Source organism: Balaenoptera borealis (genome assembly GCF_965194805.1).
Source record: "Balaenoptera borealis genome assembly, chromosome: 6".
NCBI lineage: Eukaryota > Metazoa > Chordata > Mammalia > Artiodactyla > Balaenopteridae > Balaenoptera > Balaenoptera borealis.
In genome coordinates this window covers 126,028,688-126,049,277 of record NC_138863.1, presented here as the reverse complement: position 1 = coordinate 126,049,277, position 20,590 = coordinate 126,028,688, and the positions used below count along the sequence as shown (strand labels likewise).

The window sequence follows — 20,590 nt, the reverse complement described above, 5'->3', positions numbered from 1 at the left end:
ACTCCCCACGAGGCCACGGTGTGAGAGAACAGAGTCAGTGCAGCAGGAAGGGCTACCATGGGATCTAAGCCATTTGCTCACACAAATCACTTGTGTTTTCAGGACAAGTTCATGCACAATCTTATACATACTGTTTCCGCTTGATGTAGAATTACTGGTATGCATGACCAACTTTATAGCTTCATAGATCCAATGACAAACACCTAGATCATGATAACCAACAGAGGTCAATCAATAAAGATGTTTAAAAAAAAAAAAAAAAAAACAGAGGTCAAATAATAACTTAGTTTCCCTTTGGTCTCTACTAGCACTGAGGAGTAAACCAGGGGCTGTTTCTCAAAAAGGGAATATCTGTCTTCAGAAAATGGCATTTCTTTGCTCCAAAATCCTAGAAGTCTGAGCTGAGATTCTCTATTGGGGTTTCCCAGAAGTCCCATCATAGCCATCAAAATATTAGAGATGCTTTGGAACCATTGAATCTACTGCAGTGCCTTCTCTTGCTCAGGCTTTCACTCAAAACTGAAACGTTAGGTATTACTCAGTAAATGTGTCAAATGTATATGTTGCCTCCAGAATCCAAAGTGACCCACCAAAAAGCTATGCCTCTTTATTAGTGGTAGGGGCACAAGCAGCAGTAACTCATTTCATTCGGGAGGGGACATCTCAAAATACCCCAGGCCAAAGAACCTCTAGAAACATCAACTAAGTGACAAACTTTTGGATTTTTATGAGGTTTATCTCCCATTCTCAGTCATGCAAGTGTATGAAAAAGAAATCTAGGGTATTTGAAGCATCTTCATTATCAGATCCAAACAGTGTCAGTGTAATAGACCAAGATGATGACCTGATGAAAGATTGTTTCCTGCAGACTGGATTATGACATAGAGCCAAAGATTCAACATCTTTGAGGAAAGATGATGAAGGTATACTACTGCTATTGTTGTCAGGGGAAAACAAAGTCTGGTAGGTTTTTTTTTAATTGGTATTTAGAAAAAAAAAATTTGCCAGATCAATTACCAATTGATCTGATTGCTGAAAACCAGCCAGAAAGGTCAATTTGCTCTAAAGAGACATGAAATCAGATGCAAGTGGAATTAAATTTATGATAATCCTTTGTTCTCTGAAATCAGTCTTTTGCACAAAACTAATAGGCAGGATAAATGGGGAATCACTATCCCTGCATCTTTGTTTTCTTTACTGGTGATGTTGATCTCTGAAATTTCCCAGGGGATGTTATATTTCTTTTGTGATGTGTGGGGTAATTCCTGGGCTTCCACTTGGCCCTTCCTACCATAATAGCAGCCTTCGTTCTATGAGTCGGAGAGCCACTGTGGGGTTTTACCAATTAGTGTGTATAGAGAAAAATATACAGAGTGAGTTCACAGACCACTAGACCTACTGTGAGACAGACTTGGACAAAAACTCCATGTACCATATGACTCCGTAAGTCACCCATTTGACTAGTAAAATGAAAAGTATTACAGTTTTAAGGGTCAAAATTTAAGATGGGCCAGCAGGGCTGCATTCCTTCTGTGGGCTCTAAGGAAGAATCAGTTTCTTTGCCTTTCTCAACCCCTAGAGGCCTCCGACTTTGCTTGGATCATGTCTCAGCACACTCTGACCTCCACTTTTCTCATCACATCTCCTCTCTCTCTGACCCTCCTGACTCCCTCTTATAAGGACCCTTAAGATTCCATTGGTCCCATCTGGATAATTCAGGATAATTTCCCCATCTTAAGATCTTTAAGGACATCTGCGAAGTCACCTATTCACAGGTTCCATTCTGGGGCTTAGGAAGTGAACTACTTCGGGAGAGGAACTATTCAGCCCATCCAGGAATCCTTGAAAATTCTGGGTATTTTCCTCCCCACAATACACAATCACTCTGGTAAATGGCCACAGATCCCGTGTGGGAGGTGAGGAAGAAGAGTGGCCAAGTTGCAGGGTCTTTCCTCAGGGAGTTTCCCCTTCCCTTCAATTTAAGGGGCCCTAGGGCTGTAAACTGGCTCAGGTGTGAGAGTCAGGTGACGGGCAATGACCCTACAATGTATAGCTCAAATCAGGTCTGTGGACGTCACAACTAGAACACTTTTACTTCTTAACATCGAGTAAAACTTTCGTGGAGTTCTCACATATTTTATTCCTTATTACATGTTCCCTAAGCCATCAGCAAGGATATCTTTTTTTTTTTAATTATTTGCTTTATTTTTTTTTTCTTTTTAAAATTTTATTTATTTATTTATTTATTTTTGGCTGTGTTGGCTCTTCGTTTCTGTGCGAGGGCTTTCTCTAGTTGCGGCGAGCGGGGGCCACTCTTCATCGCGGTGCGCGGGCCTCTCACTATCGCGGCCTCTCCTGTTGCGGAGCACAGGCTCCAGATGCGCAGGCTCAGCAATTGTGGCTCACGGGCCCAGCTGCTCCGCGGCATGTGGGATCTTCCCAGACCAGGGCTCGAACCCGTGTCCCCTGCATTGGCAGGCAGACTCTCAACCACTGTGCCACCAGGGAAGCCCAGCAAGGATATCTTGAGTGAAACCGTTCTGATTGCTGCCCCATCCATGCTCGCTGCGCACCGTGTAATTATGATTCCATTTCTAATGGTCTTTGGCCTGTACTTGGCCTCTGCCCCTTGGAAACTAGCAGCAGGGAGAACCACCGTTGCCATTAAGAAAGGTAATTTGGGGGAATTACTTGGCGGTCCAGTGCTTGGGATTCCACGTTTCCAACGCGGCAAGCCGCACAGCCAAAAAAAGGAAAAAAAGGTAATTTGGGTTTGTGAGCACAGACAGTCGTGAGAAGAAGAGCAGTCACAAGCCATGTGTCCCCGTCATCTTTCTGCGTGAGGGGTGAGCATCGGAGCACTCCCGGTATCTCTTCTGTTCTTTCTGTTCAGCCCGGGATCCTGGGTGACATGTGGCTGAGCCCCAGCCAGTTTACAAAGGCTGACCCAGGCTTGGCCGAAGTTTTTCTCACTTGTGTTCTTCTCACTTCAACTGTAAAGCGGTGCAGCCTAGACCCAGCAGTGTAAGCTGCACCCCTGCCCACGCCCACCTGATTCCTCTGAGGGTCGCCCCCCCCCCACGTCAGCGGTCTCAGCAAACTGTGTGGGATGAAGGACACGTGAGGCTGGAGGAACCCAGAATTGCCCCCTCACTGCCTTTAGCCTGCTTACATAGCAGTAATCATTGGGCCACTTTATCACTGTAAAAGGAATTTCTGACATGCCTACTACGATGATAGACAGGCAGGCTTGGAGGAAATTACTAATTGACCAGGATATAAGCCAAGTGCCTGATGTGGCACTACATAGTTAGACAATCAATGGTGTTGCAAAATCTTGGAAATTAGACAGTCATAACTCTGTGAATATGTCCTGATGTCTTAATGCCTTTCTGGAGAGGGGAGGGAGTGATGCCTAAGGTCTCCAAAAATGACAGAAGCACCACATCCCTCCACCTTTATCACCAGAGCACGAGAGCAGACCACCTGTGAGCTGCAGGGAAATCGGAAGAGTCAATTTCTTGTCATTTACAGAGGTGTCCATAAAGGCAGATGTGTATTATTCCAAAGACAGGAAACTAAAGCAGACTGTTCAGAAGGATTTATAACTAGAGTGAGATCTTAGAATATCCGTGTAACATTTTCCGCTGGCCATGCTGTAGTGAGGAAGGCCCATCAGTTTGTTCTGAGTGACAACAGCTTGGTATAAGTCCCACTTAACCCTGGGATGCCCCACCAATGTCCTCCCATCTGCATGTCCCCAACATCCTCACTCTTTCACTGACACCCCAGCACCTCACATGTATTGAGCTAACATGTTCCCTTTTTGGCAGCATCTGTGAAAGCTTCTTAGGATCCAAATCCAACCAATCAGATAACACCTCGTACAAAATTTAACCCACCCTTAATTAATGCATAAATACTTTTGCTTCTGTAATCTGGCCACTTCTCCCATTACCCTGTCATCACCTACCTCCAGCTGATGAAGCCCCATCTACTTTGAGAGTCCCCACTGGTGTGAGCATTAATAAAGTTTTATCTTTTATGCTTGTTGTTGGTTGTCATTAGCACAGCTATACAGGAAGCTCCTAGATGGTGGATCGCCCAGGGGAGCCCTTTGGGGAGGTCAACACACGGTGAAATAGGAGAGGTGTGTTGGGAGAGACAGTTCTCCATGGGTCTCTCATTTCTTGCTGGGTATACCAAGAATGCAAGTCCCTGACCACCCTTTCCCCTGGTCATTTCTCAGGATTGTGTTTGCAACAAGCAGCCTTGAGAGATGTGGTAATGTTTCATCCTGGGGCAAAGAGCAGGCTTGCATACTGCTTGCCATAAAACAGGAGGTTCCCCAAGCTCAGTGTTTCCCAGCTGTGACGCAAACTCACTGTGTGCACAAAAACTGTCAGGCCCGCGTTGCATCACCCCCATGGGGCTTGTGGAGGCAGTGGCGAGAAAAACACCATGCATGTATAATGTTGATGCTGCTTCCTGTGCTGTGGGTAATAAAGTCCACGCAGTGAAATCTGACCCAGGAGTCTGGTAACTTCCGCCAGCACCCATGAAACAGGAACAGGCCAACGTACTAGCTTGGAGAGAGAATGAAATAAAATCTCAGAGCCCGGAAGGTACAGGAAAAGGGCAACGCAGAGCCACAGAAGAAAGCCCAGAAGAACGTGGTCAAGGACAAAGCTGTTGGTGTTTAGGCATCTCTCTCTCTCAGCAGTACAGCCTTTTTATAGATAAATACCTGCCAGAAAAGTCTTAGACTCTTTGAAAGGGACTTGAGACTCACTACTATATATGCTTCGTAAAAAGAATGAGCACCAACACCACACACTGAAGGCAAACCCTGAGAAATGAAAAACTAAATAAAGAAGAGGGGCAACCAAGATCACAAATTTAAAGAGTTCCCTGGAAGAAGTCTGCAGCAAATGTAGAGAAATTCAAGGACATGCTACATTTTAAATTTTATTTATTTGGCTGCATCGGGTCTTAGTTGCGGCACGCAGTGTCTTTTGTTGTGGCTCGCAGGCTCTTTGTTGTGGCAGGCGGGCTTCTCTAGTTGTGGCACACAGGCTCTAGAGCGCACAGGCTCAGTAGTTGCGGCACAGGCTTAGTTGCCCTGCAGCATGTGGGATCTTAGTTCCCCGACCAGGGATCGAACCCAAGTCCCCTGCACTGGAAGGCGGATTCTTAACCACTGGACCACCAGCGAAGTCCCTCAAGGACATTCTAATAGCCAATATTCCTGTCTTAGACTTTCCTTCTCCAGAGCTTCCTCCTCCTATATCTCTCAGAAGATGGTTTAAATTTAGCATAGAAGACTGTAATAGAGTAAGACAGTTAATACAGACAAAAATGGGAAAACACCAAGCCAGTGATGATCCAGGGGAAGCAAACACGCATAATATTCTAAGTGAAGAGGCCTGCCTGAGGCTTGGGAGATGGTACCTGTGCTTTTGTTGCCTCTGTGTTGTAATGATTCGCTCTGATGGATTTGGACTAGGTAGACTCTAAGCTCTATGGGGTTCAATTTCTCTGGAAAAAACTAAATGGCTACTGGAAATAACTTTTTTCAAGCAACTCTAATTTTTATTTTCTCAACTACAGGATAATAAAGTAAAACAGTATGGTACATGTAATAATCTATTATGTCATAAAATATAATGCAAAATAATATGGAAGCCTAAAGGCTACCTTGAATTTGAAACATTCCTTCCATCATGCGATGGAAATCGTGCACCTTGGTGTGAATACACCATTCATGCATCTAAGTTAAGTCAGTTACACACTTTTAAAATAGCTTTATTGTGGCACAATTCATATAACATACAATTCACTAAGTGTACAGTTCATTGTTTTTAGAATCACTGCAGAGTTGTGCAACCATCACCCACAATCAATTTTTGAACATTTTCATCATCCCCAAAACAACTCTGTACCCGTGAGCAGTCACTTCCTATTTCCCACCAAACGCCACCCCGCTCACACTATCCCTCAGCTGCCACTAATCTACTTTCTGTCCCTATGGATTTGCCTCTTTTTGCCATTTCATATAAATGGAATCATACAACATGTGGCCTTTTGTGACTGGCTTCTTTCACTCATGATAATGTCTTTAAGGTTCATCCATCTGTAGTATGTATCAATACCTCCTTCCTTTTTATGACTGAATAAATATTCCATTATATGGTTGTACCACATTGGATGTATCCATTTATCAGTTGATGGACATTTAAGTTGTTGCTATTTTTTTTGGCTATTATGAATAATGCTGCTGTGAACATTCATGTACAAGTTTTTGTGTGGACATATGTTTTCATCTCTCTTGGTATATCTGTAAGAGTGGAATTTCTGTCCATATGATAACTCTATGTTTCAGGAACTGACAGACTTTTCACAAAGTGACTGCACGGTTTTACATTCCCGCCAGCAGTGCATGAGGTTTTCAATTACACTAACTGCTCACTAACATTTATTATTGTCCCTTTTACTATAGCCATCCTACTGGGTGTGAATTGGTATCTCATTGTGCTTTTGATTTGTATTTCTCTAATGACAAATGAAACTGAGCATCTTTTCAAATGCTTATTGGTCATTTGTATATCTTCAGAGAAATATCTGTTCATATCCTTTGCCTATTTTTATTTTATTTTATTTTTTATACATCTTTATTGTAGTATAATTGCTTTACAATGTTGTGTTAGTTTCCGCTATACAACAAAGAGAATCAGCCATATGCATACATATATCCCCATATCCCCTCCCTCTTGAGCCTCCCTCCTACCCTCCCTATCCCACCCCTCTAGGTCGTCACAAAGCACCGAGCTGATCTCCCTGTGCTATGCAGCTGCTTCCCACCAGCTATCTATTTTACATCTGGTAGTGTATATATGTCCATGCCACTCTTTCACTTCGTCCCAGCTGCCGCTTCCCCCTCCCTGTATCCAGTTAATTAGTACCATTTTTCTAGATTCCATATATATGCGTTAGCATACGGTATTTGTTTTTCTCTCTCTGACTTACTTCACTCTGTATGACAGACTCTAGTTCCATCCACCTCACTACAAATAACTCAGTTTCGTTCCTCTTTATGTTCTTTGCCTATTTTTAAATTGCTATTTGTCTTTTTGTCATTGAGTTATAAGATGCTTTGTATATTTTGGATATAAGTTGCTTAAGAGCTACATGATTTGAAAATATCTTCTCCCTTTCTGTGGATTTGTCTTTTCACTTTTTTGATGGACACCTAAGAAGACTTTGCCTAATGCAATGTTATGAAGACCTACTCCTACGTTTCTTAGACTCCTTCTTCTAAAAGTTTTATAGTTTTAGCTCTCTTTTTAGGTATACAATCCATTTGGAGTTAATTTTTGTGTATGATGTAAGCAAAGGGTCCAACTTTATTCTTTAGCATGAGGATATCCAGTGTTGTAGCACCATTCATTGAAAAAATTATTCTTTCCCCCATTGAATTATCTTGGCACCCTTTCTGAAGATCAGTTGATCATAAATGTGAGGGTTTATTTTTAGATTCTCAATTCTTTTTCATTGATCAATATGTATATTTTTATGCCAGTACCACACTATTTGATTACTGTAGTTTTGTAGCAAGTTTTGAAATCAGGAAGTGCAAGTCCTCCTACTTCTTTCTTTTTAAGATAGCTTTGGCTATTCTGAGTCCCTTTCATTTCCGTATAAATTTTAGTTTGTCAGTTTTGGGGGGTGGGGGAGCCAGCTGGGATTTTTGATACAGATTATGTTGAATCTGTAAGTGACACACATTTCTGGATGGAAATAGATGCCATGCTCTGTACTGCTCTTTTTTTTTTTAATTAATTATTTTTGGCTGCTCTGGGTCTTTGTTGCTGCGTGCAGTCTTTCTCTAGTTGTGGCGAGCGGGGGCTACTCTTCCTTGCCGCGCGCGGGCTTCTCACTGCGGTGGCTTCCCTTGTAGTGGAGCATGGGCTGTAGGCGCGCAGGTTTCAGTAGTTGTGGCACACAGGCTCACTAGTTGTGGCACATGGGCTCACTAGTTGTGGCACATGGGCTTAGTTGCCCTGCGGCATGTGGGATCTTCCCAGACCAGGGCTCGAACCCATGTCCCCTGCATTGGCAGGCGGATTCTTAACCACTGCGCCACCAGGGAAGTCCCTGTACTGCTCTTAAAAGAAGGAAAATCTGAAGACTGCTGGGGAAATAGTCAAATGTCCCTTTTACAGTTAAAGAAATCAAATGATTAGTTCTGCTTTTTCTCTTTTAAATGATCTCTTTACGTGATAAATCAGCATGTATTATAGTCATTGACTTTGAATCTCATTTTGCCATTTAGTCTTGGGAGGAATTTAACTTAATTTAATCTAGTACTGGACAGGCCATTGCAATTCTCCCTTGATTCACCTACACAGATATGCAACTTCTAGGTTTAACATTCATTTGAGATGTTACCATACCTTCCCTTAACTGTAAACTGCATAATTGTTTTCAGATGTAGGTTTAAATATTATTCAGGTATGGTGAGGCCAACAGATCAGGAAACAATTGCCATTGAAAAGACGGTTTCTCACAATTCCCAGAGGAGGGGGCATGCCTCACCATGCAGGGCCACATGGGAAGCAGGAGGGTCAGCCAGGAGGCAGAGAGAACAAGGGTATAATATGGGCAAGAGCTTCTATTGTGCTTCCCAGGGGAAGGAATGGGCGAGGCAGGGTCAGCAGGCTAAGCACGTTTAGGATTGCAAGTGTGAATAATTTCAGCAGGCTCTGGGGTATAGGGGCTGCCTATTACTTCTAATATTAGAAGGGGTACTTTTCAATATGATGCACATTGTGCTGGGTAGAGACAGTGTCAATACTGTATTGTTAGGAATATGTTTGGTACTAGAAAGGATTGTCGTTCATATTAGACAGAATTGATGGTACTTGTCAGGAATCTCCATGGAAACCCCTTTGTAAGAACAGAGGCTCCCTGGGCTTCCCTGGTGGCGCAGTGGTTAAGAATCCGCCTGCCAATGCAGGGGACACGGGTTCGAGCCCTGGCCCAGGAAGATCCCACATGCTGCGGAGCAACTAAGCCTGTGTGCCACAACTACTGAGCCAGTGCTCTAGAGCCTGCGAGCCACAACTACTGAGCCTGTGTGCCGCAACTACTGAAGCCCGTACACCTAGAGCCTGTGCTCCACAACAAGAGAAGCCACCGTAATAAGAAGCCCACGCACCGCAACGAAGAGGAGCCCCCACTCGCCGCAACTAGAGAAAGCCCGCGTGCAGCAACGAAGACCCAACACACCCAAAAATAAAAATAAAATAAAATAAATAAATTTATAAAAAAAAAAAAAAAGGGCTTCCCTGGTGGCGCAGTGGTTAAGAGTCTGCCTGCCAATGCAGGGGACACGGGTTCGAGCCCTGGTCTGGGAAGATCCCACATGCCACGGAGCAACTAAGCCCGTGAGCCACAACTACTGAGCCTGCGCGTCTGGAGCCTGTGCTCCGCAACAGGAGAGGCCGCAACGGGAGCGGCCGCGACAGTGAGAGGCCCATGCACCGCGATGAAGAGTGGCCCCCGCTCGCTGCAACTGGAGAAAGCCCTCGCACAGAAACGAAGACCCAACACAGCCAAAAATAAATATAAATAAATAAATTAATTAAATGGAATCATATAGTATTTGTCTTTAAAAAAAAAAAAAAAAAGAACAGAGGCTCCCTCATTTGCAGAGACGTGGATGGACCTAGAGACTGTCATACAGAGTGAAGTAAGTCAGGAAGAGAAAAACGAATAACGTATATTAACGCTTATATGTGGAATCTAGAAAAATAGTACAGATGAACCTATTAGCAAAGCAGAAATAGCGACACAGACATAGAGAACGAACATACGGACACCAGGGGGGAAAGGGGGGTGTGAGAAGAATTGGGAGAATGCGATCGACATATACACACTACTATATGTAAAATATTTTTTCTCACTTGGGGTATTAAAATTTTGTAGGAGAAAGTTCTTATTCTTAGGAAATTCATACTGAAGCATTTTAAGGTGAAGCGTCTTGATGCCTGAACTTATTTTCCAATGGTCTAGGAGGAAAAAAGTGGGTGTCGACAAACAGAATCACACATGAGAGAATGGGGGAGAGCATAAAGAAAGCAGATGTTAAAAATTGTGGTGCAAAATGTTGCAAATTGTTAAATCTAGGTGGGTGGCATCTAGCTGTTCATTATGCAATACTGTCAACTCTTCTATGTGTTTGAAATATTCCTAAATAAAAAAGTGAGAAAAGAAAAATAACATAGTGGTGAAGTGCTTCCAACAATCAGCTTAAAGGGAAAAACTAAAGCTAACCATGATGCAGAGCATTGTTTATTCCTAGACAGAAGCCTGGATGCGATTAGATATATACATTTGTCCCAGACTGGTTGCTTTCTAGATACACCCTCTGCACCCGTTTGCTAAAATCCAGAGTCTCCTTTAAGGGAGTGCTTGGGTCCTGATGGTGAGGCCAGGCTAGCCTGAGCAGTCAAGAATCTACCCAAACACCACTGCGAATGTACTTAATGCCACTGAATTGTATACTTTAAAACAGTTAAAATGGTAAATTTTGTTATATATATTTTACCACAACAAAAAAAAATTTTTAGAATCAGCTTGTTATAGTCACACACACACAGGGGGGAAAAAAACCTGCTGGGATTTTGACCAGGATGGTAGTGAGCCTCTAACACTTTGGAGAGAATAGAGGTTTTCAGGTTGAGTCTTCCAGTGCATGGAGATGGCATGCACCTCCTTTAAGTCTTCCTTAATTTCTCTCAACGTCATATTATAATATTTGGAGTATAAATCTTGCCATCTAATCACATTTGATTTTAAAATGTTGTTGTAAAACATGATACCTTCTTATTTTATTTTCTTCCTTTTTTATGATTTATTTATTTTACACTAGGTCCTTGTTGGTTATCTATCTTAAATATAGCAGTGTGTACATGTCAGTCCCAAACTCCCAATCTATACCTCCCCCCACCCCCAGTAACCATAAGTTCATTCTCTAAGTCTGTAAGTCTGTTTCTGTTTTGTAAATAAGCTCATCTGTATCATTTTTTAAAAGATTCCACATATAAGCAATACCATATGATATTTGTCTTTGTCTGACTTGTTTTACTTAGTATGATAATCTCCAGGTCCATCCATCTTGCTGCAAGTGGCGTTATTTCATTCTTTTTAATGGCTGAGTAATATTCCATTGTGTATATGTACCACATCTTCTTTATCCATTCCTCTGTCGATGGACATTTAGGTTGCTGATGTGTCTTAGCTATTGTAAATAGTGCTGCAATGAATATTGGGGTGCGTGTATCCTTTCAAACCATGTTTTTCTTGGAATATATGCCCAGGAGTGGGATTGCTGATTCATATGGTAGTTCTATTTTTAGTTTTTTAAGGAACCTCCATACTGTTCTCCATAGTGGCTGTATCAATTTACATTCCCACCGACAGTGCAGGAGGGTTCCCTTTTCTCCACACACTCTCCAGCATTTATTTTTGTAAATAACTTCCCACTTTAATTTCTAATTGTTTTCTGATTATAAATAAAAATGAAAATGATTTTTAAAAAAAAAGAATCATGACCCCCAAATAGATAAATGTTGGCAGTGGGCAGAGATGGGTGGGGAGCCAGAACAGACAAAGTAAATTAAGTAGGGCATTCCTGCCCAAAGGACACTAAAGGTCATCAGTGAACTTAGGCTATGTGGCCCAGACATGAGCCCCATTCCCCAGGACAGCTGGGGATTCAAGGTTCCAGTCCCCCCAGTTCCCTGAAGTCTCAGAGCTGCTCCTCCTCCTCTTCGTCATTCACGGGGCTCCCTCTAGAGGCCAGAGTGTGCTACTGACACGATGGCCAAGTAGGGGCCCGCAGCACAAGGCGGATGATCTGTCCCATAAAGGGGCGGGAGGGAAGGAGATTTAGTATGGTCCTTGCCCACGCCTGGAAGGTATCATTCTTTTCTTTGCGGGAGTGTGGAATTCCCCCAGTGTTGGTCAGGTGGGTGAACCAAAATGGGAGTGCTGTGTGCTCGTGGAAGACAAAGCGAGTGAAGATTCCAATTACTGTAAACTGGCACACTCCACGCTGTGGGGAATGGACATGCTCCATATGGCCACTGACGGTGGGCAACGGAAATGTGGACCTCTTGGGTCTGGAGGGCCTTGTATGGGGCTACAAATTCAGGTCATGGGCTGGAAGTCTAAATAAGAAATGAAGCGGTGAGGGAAGTCACAAAAGTAAGCCAAACATCCTCAGGAGGCAGGAACAGGTCCACAGGGCCTGGGACTGAAGGTTTCCCATTCTGTGCTGCTGATGTTATTAGCTGGTTTTCTAATGGCCACAAGCTCCTCGGGTGGCCTTGGATGGCCAAGACACCTTCTTCCCACTGGTCCTCAGCAGTCCAGAAGTTGTAACGCTGTGGGTCAGTTTCCTGGGCCGAGTGTCAGAGTAGGGCCACTGTCCTTGGGCTGCACTGCAAGAGCAGAGGTGTAAACACAGAGGCGGCCTTTGGGCAGGTGTCAGGTCAAAGTTAGAACCAAAGAAGTCCTCAGTGAAAAGAAACTGGTCAGAAGGAGAGTCTTGGTCATAACCAAAACAGTGGAAGTGGAAAGAAACAGGTAAGAAAGGACTCAGATGAAATGTAGCAGAGGCAGGACCTGAGTCTATAAAAATATACCTGTAGAGATTTTCTTAACCCGTTATCTGTCACAGACCCCCTTTGACAGTCTTGTGAAGCCTATGGACCCTTCTCAGAAAAATGTTCTTAAATGCATAAATACCTAGGGATCCTGGGGAAAGAAATTATATACAAACATGGTTATTATAAAAATATATTTAAAAAAACACATTTGTGCATCGTAATACACGTGCTCCTTTATTAATATATTAACTAACAAACTAATATACTTTCAATATAGGAATGGTTGCAACTTGTGTTTTGAGATAGAGTTTGTGTAATGTGATATGAAAATATACGTGATTTTAATTGGTGACAAAGTTACAAGTACTGCTAATATTACCAAAATCTGTTACTTCTATTTACAGTGTAAGGAAATGGTAATTTTCAGGTAGACATTAGTGAAAATAAACATGTACCTTCTTCCTATCCAAGTTCACACCCCTGTAAATTCTGTACACAGACTCCACTCCAGAACACTGTTCTAGAGTCATTTTCATAAGGAACCCATTTCTTTTCCTTAGCGCTCTACCCAGAAAAAGTGGAGCTACGGTTTCTCCAGGTTTGCCTAGTATAAGGTTTTAGTTCAATTGGCTTATATCAGAACTGGGAGGCAAAATCCTTCATTTCTTCCAGCTCAATGTTTTTCAAACATTTTGACCTACAACCCATAATAAGAAATGCATCTTGCTTTGAGACCCAGTGCACATACACACAAATGAAACTAAAATTTCACAAAACAATACTCTACTATATGTAGTATACGTATAGTACACAGTTTGCTAGGGCTGCCATAACAAAATATCACAGACTGGGGGCTTCCCTGGTGGCGCAGTGGTTGAGAGTCTGCCTGCTAATGCAGGGGACACGGGTTCGAGCCCTGGTCTGGGAAGATCCCACATGCCGCGGAGCAGCTAGGCCCGTGAGCCACAACTACTGAGCCTGTGCGTCTGGAGCCTGTGCTCTGCAACGGGAGAGGCCGCGATAGTGAGAGGCCCGCGCACTGCGATGAAGAGTGGCCCCCGCTTGCCACAACTAGAGAAAGCCCTTGCACAGAAACAAAGACCCAACATAGCAATAAATCAATCAATAAAAAAAAAAAAAAATATCACAGACTGTAGGGCTTAAGCAGTGGAAATTTATTTTCTCACAGTTCTGGAGAATGGAAGTCCAAGGTGAAAATGTCAGCAGGTTAGCTTACCCTTCCCCCTCCCCATATCCTCAAGTCCATTCTCTAGTAGGTCTGCGTCTTTATTCCCGTCTTGCCCCTAGGTTCTTCATGACCATTTTGTTGTTGTTGTTTTTATATTCCATATATATGTGTTAGCATACGGTATTTGTTTTTCTCTTTCTGACTTACTTCACTCTGTATGACAGACTCTAGGTCCATCCACCTCACTACAAATGACTCAATTTCGTTTCTTTTTATGGCTGAGTAATATTCCATTGTATATATGTGCCACATCTTCTTTATCCATTCATCTGTCGATGGACACTTAGGTTGCTTCCATGTCCTGGCTATTGTAAATAGAGCTGCAATGAACATTGTGGTACATGACTCTTTTTGAATTATGGTTTTCTCAGGGTATATGCCCAGTAGTGGGATTGCTGGGTCGTATGACAATCACTATTCTTTTTAACTTGCTGTAACAAGTTTAAAAAACTTGGCTCGTTAAATATCCTGAATGTGTCGAAATCATGTTTCTCTATTGTTTAAAATTTAGCTAAAAACTAAACATAACATAATACAGTCAAGGAAGTGACATCTCCTCACCTTTGCCATATTCTATTGATTAGAAGAATGTCACAGGTCCTGCCACATTCAAGGGAAAGAGATTACACAAGGTCATGAACACCAAGAGGGGGATCATGAGGGGTCATCCTAGAGTCTGTCCACCATACATACTCTGGAGGAGACAGAGTCTGAGTTTGGCCTAGGTAATAAACCAGATGAAGGTAATAAAAACAATGAATGTGAGTGAGCTCAAAAGCTTCACGTTCTTTACGCGTGTAGCTTTTAACCTATACAATAAGATTGAGATAAGTAATGGTGCTCTCATTTTACAGATGAGTTACCTGGAGGGGACTATATTTCCCTGGCTGGGGAGTTGGGCCAAGGGGAGTATCTGGACTTAGAGGAACCAAAGAGTCAGTATCATTAGACAACCCAGGCTCAGGCTGAGAACCATCCGGGTTCAGTGGCAGAGACCAAACAGAGCTTCACCCACACTTGCAGACCATCCACTGACGTTTGACTGACCACCACAGGACACTTGCATCGAGAACTTACTCTCTTTGTTGGCAGAGGGCAGTAGTTATTTGTTCTCTTGGTAACCACCCAGCAGATGTTGTGCCTGATGGTGTCTTTGTTCAATCCATCCAAACTCTCTTCTGTGCACACTATCTCCAAGAACCCAAGATACTAATAAGCCCCCGCAACTGGCAGAGGGGGCTTGAAGACCTGAGAAGTGTGGAAGGTTCACCCTGGTTGGGGTACAAGAAGGCTGTCTTCAACATGCCAAGCTCAGGGGATGGGAATCCTAAATCCTAGCAACACAACCATGGATGAAACATCTATTTTCCTTGAAGTATCCACTACATGAGGGACTAGAGACATAAGTGAATAAAGCAGAGACTGTCTCTAGTAACTAAGGAAAATTCAGATTTCATTCATGTACTACGGATGTGTTTGTGATTATACCCAGCAAACATTTATTGAATCCTTCCTGTTGATGGGAGATATAAAGATGAATAATTTTTCTCTCCGCCTAATCCAGGAAGAATACAGCGTAGATAGATTAGTGCTATAATAGAGGGACCGAAGAAGTATCCACGGAAGTATCCTGTAGGGCAGGGGGAAGGAGAGGAATTTCACGGAAGGCTTCTCGGAGAAGATAAATCATTTCCTTTGCAGTTAGGCATTGGAGAATTGGCAGCACTCTGCTACATGTCTGCTGAAGAGTGAGGCCTATATAAGGCAAAGCTTGAGCAAAACCCTGGAAGCCAAGCTGTGTGGAGAATTGGTGGAAACTATGGTTGAGAGAGTACTCAACCATACTTGAGAGGTACGAGGGACTGAATTATTAAGGCCTTTGAACTGGGTTTAGGGGTTTGGAATAGATTTTGAAGTCATTGGAACATCATGGATGGAAAGAACAGATTCAGAGGAATGCTTTAGAAAAAGAACTCTGCGGAGGACAGGTTCAGGGTAGGAAGAGATTTGAGTGAGGCAGTGTTAGTATAATCCAGACAGGAATTAATGAAAGGTTGAGCCGAGGCTATGGAAGCAACTGGAAAGGAGGTGCAGAGGTCCATAGGGTGACTCTGGGGGATGGAAGAGTGGAAACCAACAAGAATTAAACCAAAGGCAGGGCTTCCCTGGTGGCGCAGTGGTTGAGAATCTGCCTGCCAATGCAGGGGACACGGGTTCGAGCCCTGGTCTGGGAAGATCCCACATGCCGCGGAGCAACTGGGCCCGTGAGCCACAACTACTGAGCCTGCGCGTCTGGAGCCTGTGCTCCGCAACAAGAGGCCGCGACAGTGAGAGGCCCGCGCACCGCGATGAAGAGTGGCCCCCGCTTGCCACAACTAGAGAAAGCCCTCGCGCAGAAACGAAGACCCAACACAGCCAAAAATAAATAAATAAATGGATAAATTGAGAAAAGAAAAAAAAAAAGTTTTCTGTAAAAAAAAAAAAAAAACAAAGACAGAGAAGATGGTGATGCCATTAACCAAACCCAGAAACCAGGGGGAGGAGTACACAGGTGAGGCAAATCAATGAAGGTGTCCGATATGTTAAGTCTCAGGGGCTTGTAAGACATATTTGTGGGACTGTAGGTATACAATTCGAGAGAGAGTTATCTTGAGTTATCTTTATCACCACGCAGACAAAATACTGAGTCATTTTCGAGAACAGTATTTGAAACTGTGAGAGTGCATTAAACTAGTTAGGAAGATAGTAGAGCGCTGAGAGAGGGCTGGAGAGTGCTGTACACGTGAGAAAGAAGAAGTAGAAAGCAACTTAATAGGGACAGAAGTAGAATCAGGAGAGAGTGTGGTTCTGGTGACCAAGGGAAGAATTTTTTTTCTGAGGATAGCTGATTTACGATGTTGTGTTAGTTTCAGGTGTACAGCAAAGTGCTTCAGTTATAGACATACATATATCTATTCTTTTCCAGATTCTTTTCCCATAGGGAAGAACATTTTAAGGAGGAATTACTGTTGGTAAACTAGACAAGATGAGACCTAAGCAAGGACCACCGGGTGAGGTGAGTAGGTCACTGGCAACTTTGGGGAGCAGTTTGAGAAGAGTGGCAGAAGCAGAATGTTCTGCCTAAGGAGAAAGGAGGCTAAGGTATATCACATCAGTTACTTTTAGGGGAAATTTGAGAAGGGAAGAGTGTGAGAAAGGAAAGTGCCTTGAGGAAGGAGAGGGGGTATTTGAGACATTCTTGTAGCCACAAGCTACTCTTTTCCTAGCAAGAACACAGCACGATAGGAAGAAGGGATGCGAGCCCCATTTATTTCTTAACACAAAACTCCAGATCTAAATTACCATCAGGGAAGGGAGGAGGGGGACATCATCTCTATTGTCAGATTCAGATTTTGCTCCGGCAGCTTTGGCTAAGTCTACTGCAGCTGTACAAACTCCATCCCTCCACCCCAGACAAAACAACAAAACACCACCGCCTCCCTCCGCTTCTTCGTAATCTGGAAAAACCGAGCAGGTGCACCGTGCCGGAGTCCTGCGCCAAAGACCCCTCTCCGAGCCGGCTTTAACCCGAAGGTGCTCGGCTCCCGAGCGGGTCCGGCCTGGTGTGCAGCTCCCGACGCAGCGCGCCGGGCGCAAACCCGACAGGGTCGCTTCAGTTCCGCCCACCTGATCCTCCCACGATGCTCAGGCTTTGCGGGCCGTGGCCTCTGTGGGGACATCAAGAACAGTCAGGAAAACCCTCGGCCCAGCCTGCAGCCCCTTCGGCCCGCTGCAGTCGGCCTCCATTACCTTTTCCCGCGCCGCACCGCCCTCGGGAAAATGAAACCTTGTGCCGTCAGCTGAGGCAAAAGGGTATGAGCTTTTTACTAAGCAAAGAGAAAATGCAGAACCGACTCTACATAGCAAAGGGGTGTGTTGCCCCGGCCCGGTCGCCCGGACGCCCCGCCCAGGCCCGCCCTCTCGGCACCGGGGACTACATTTCCCAGAGGCCTCAGCGGCCCCGAGGGGCAGGCCCGTCCGCTCTCCGCTCACACTGAGCGGTGACTGGCTTCCCCGGAGGAGGGCGGGGCCTACCCCAGCCAATGGGTGAGAGGCTCGTTACGGCGGCGGAAGCAGTGGCGCTGGGCTGAGGGGTGGGGGGCAGAGTGCTAGCGCCTCGGCGGCGGCGGCGGGTCCGGGAGCCCGAGGACGCCGGCCCCACAGGCGGAGAGCGCACGAGAGCGAGCTCGAGGCGGCGCGGCGGCCACTCGGCGCAGCACTCAGGTAATGGCGGGACGGGCGCCTGGGAGCGGAGGGGAGGAGAGGGGAGGAGACGAGGGGGCGGGGCGGCCGAGCCGGGCTGCAGCGTCCTTCCCGCTGCGCGTCCCCGGGGAAGGGCAGCGGTCCCTCGTCTCCTGCTGCGCAAACCTGGGCTCTTTCCCGAGCTGAGCACGGAGGTTGGGCCGGCGGCAGAGGCCGGGTGTCCTGTGGCAAGGAAGGGAGAGGCGTCGGGAGGGCTGGGCTGATTCGGGCGTGGGGGCGTGGCGGGCGTGGGCCTTGGCGGGGAAGCTGAGAGGCCGGGGGAGCGCGGGCGGGCGGGCGGCCCAGGGAGTTTGGCTCCTGGAGCAGTTTAAAGTGACTCTCCACATCCGGGCCCTGCGCCCGCCGCTTTCAGACCCTGACCGAGGCGGGGCCTCCGAGCTCCCCGCCCCTTTCGCCTGCGGCGCTTGTCTGCCTCTGCCATTGGCTCAGCCTCAAGAGGTTTGGGCTGCCCCGGCGAGGCTCGCGCCTGATTGGCTGGCAGTCGGCGGGAGGGTGGGGCGGGATCTCAGCGCGCAGGCAGCGCTGGATTGGTGCGGGCCCCGGACTGACGCGCCCGGCGTGGGGCCAATGGGCGGGCGGGGGAGGTAGGGGCAGGTTCGGGGGAAGAGGACTGGAGCGCAGCGGCAGCCGGGCGGCGGGGGTGAGCGGGGCCGGCGGGGCTGGACAGCGGCGGGCCCGAGGCGCGCTGCGGCACGAGTCGTCCCCGCGACCTCGGAGCCCAGCGCTGCCACCGAGATGGGTCCTCCGCGGCACCCCCAGCCCGGCGAGGTGGAATCGGGAGGGGCGGGCGGCGGGCGGCGGCAGGTAAAGGGCACACTGGTCCCGGGGCTCCTCAGAACGCCTGCCCCCCTCCCCAGGGATGGAGTCTCAGAGACCCGGAGTGTCTGGAGACCTGTGTTCTCCGATCTCAGCGGGGGGCTTCAGGGTGGGGGCAGGATTGCGGGCGTATCGGGGATATCGGCTCCTGAGGGAAGAGTGGGGGTCGGTTTTAGGGAAAGTGGTGAAGATCTCGGTTCCCTTTGGCTCAGTGGGGCTCTGTGAAAGGGGCGGGGGAGAAATCCGTCAATGGAGGCCTGTGCAGAAAAGCGTTCGAGAATTCTTTTCGGATCAGGTCTTGATGGAAGGTTTCTGATCCCTTCTTAGGACAGGGCATCTGCCTCCGATTCCTCCTGTGACACACTGATGACAGTTCTGTTCACCTTGGTGTGAGGCTTAAGTCTTTCAAAGGCACATGCCATTTGTCATGAAACTTTACACAGAAGTATATATATTGTGTTAAGACTTGTCACGTGGATGTTATACACAATGTAGTGTCGACTTTTTCTTGTGGCAATCCACAGGTATTGGGGGGCGGTGTCATAATATCCCCCAGCACCACATAAACGATTTTACCATTAATTGAACCTGTGTACATCAAAAACTTAAACAGCTTACACCATTTCTGCACTGTATGTTGAATACAAGTATCATTTTAGATAGATGATGCTACATTTGCTTTTCTAAGGGAAGATGTAGGTACTAAAAATGCTTTACTTTCTCCTTATTGATTCTAATATCAGAATCCAGTAATGACCATATGCCTATGCACTGCAGGTGGAAATGAGTTCTCAACAGTTTCCTCGGTTAGGAACCCCCTCCACCGGGCTAAGCCAGGCTCCTTCACAGATAGCCAACAGTGGTTCTGCAGGATTGATAAACCCAGCTGCAACAGGTGAGATGTGTGATATTTTTCTATATTGCTTCCTGCTTTAAAAATATTGCCAGTTTTCTAATTTAAAAATAAGCAAATTCTTTGTGGGATTTTAGTAAATACTAGATTATCAAATTTGAAAAAAGGATATATTACAGTCCTAATTTAAATAGGGCTTTCTTTCTTCCTGTTTTAACCACTTGATTCACATGTTCAGAGTGTACGTGAAACTTATAGTGAAGCACGCCTACAGGAACTATTTTTTTAAATGTATTAATGTGTTCTTATTTAATTAAGGCCCAGAGGTGTAATAATAATGCCATGAGGGAATGCAAAGGTGTGTAAGGCATAGGTCTTGCCTTTCAGGAGCTTACTGTATAGGAAAAGAGATTTTAAAAAGATGTGTATACGCACATATACGCAATTTGGTTTTTAGTTGTATACTTTTTGAATGCTGAAGATCAGTGGCCTCAGCTGGTGATGGTTTTGCCCCCCAGGGAATATTTAGCGATGTCTCCATACACTTTTAGGTGTCACAAGTAGGGGGTGCTCTTGGCATCGGATATTTAGAGGCCAGGGATGCTGCTACGTACGCGCCGTTAAGCAGGACAGCCCCCAGCCCCACAGCAGAGTACCTAGTCCAGTCAGCAGTGCTGAAGTTGAGTTACTCCTTCA

At 45.6% G+C, this 20,590-nt stretch overlaps 1 protein-coding gene and 1 long non-coding RNA gene across 7 annotated transcripts in view; one reads left to right on the top strand and one right to left on the bottom strand.

Annotated features, from left to right (window-relative positions):
• Window positions 1-17,207: 17,207 nt before the first annotated feature.
• Window positions 17,208-17,990, bottom strand: LOC309630855. Its single transcript, XR_014245951.1, has 2 exons — window positions 17,713-17,990; window positions 17,208-17,630 (listed from the first exon to the last, which is right to left on the bottom strand). It is a non-coding gene; the product is annotated as an uncharacterized lncRNA (long non-coding RNA).
• A 29-nt stretch (window positions 17,991-18,019) lies between these two features.
• SAP130 (Sin3A associated protein 130) overlaps window positions 18,020-20,590 on the top strand; it is a 72,481-nt gene continuing 69,910 nt past the window's right edge. For 4 of the 6 annotated variants that reach the window (XM_082396626.1, XM_082396625.1, XM_082396623.1 and 1 more), the window contains exons 1-2: window positions 18,022-18,186; window positions 19,819-19,936. In XM_082396626.1, coding sequence (XP_082252752.1) covers window positions 19,825-19,936 — 112 coding nt within the window. In that variant the 5' untranslated portion in view covers window positions 18,022-18,186; window positions 19,819-19,824. Of the gene's footprint in view, window positions 18,187-18,845; window positions 18,866-19,818; window positions 19,937-20,590 lie in introns of those variants that run through there. The other 2 variants (XM_082396624.1, XM_082396622.1) reach the window with 2 other exon arrangements.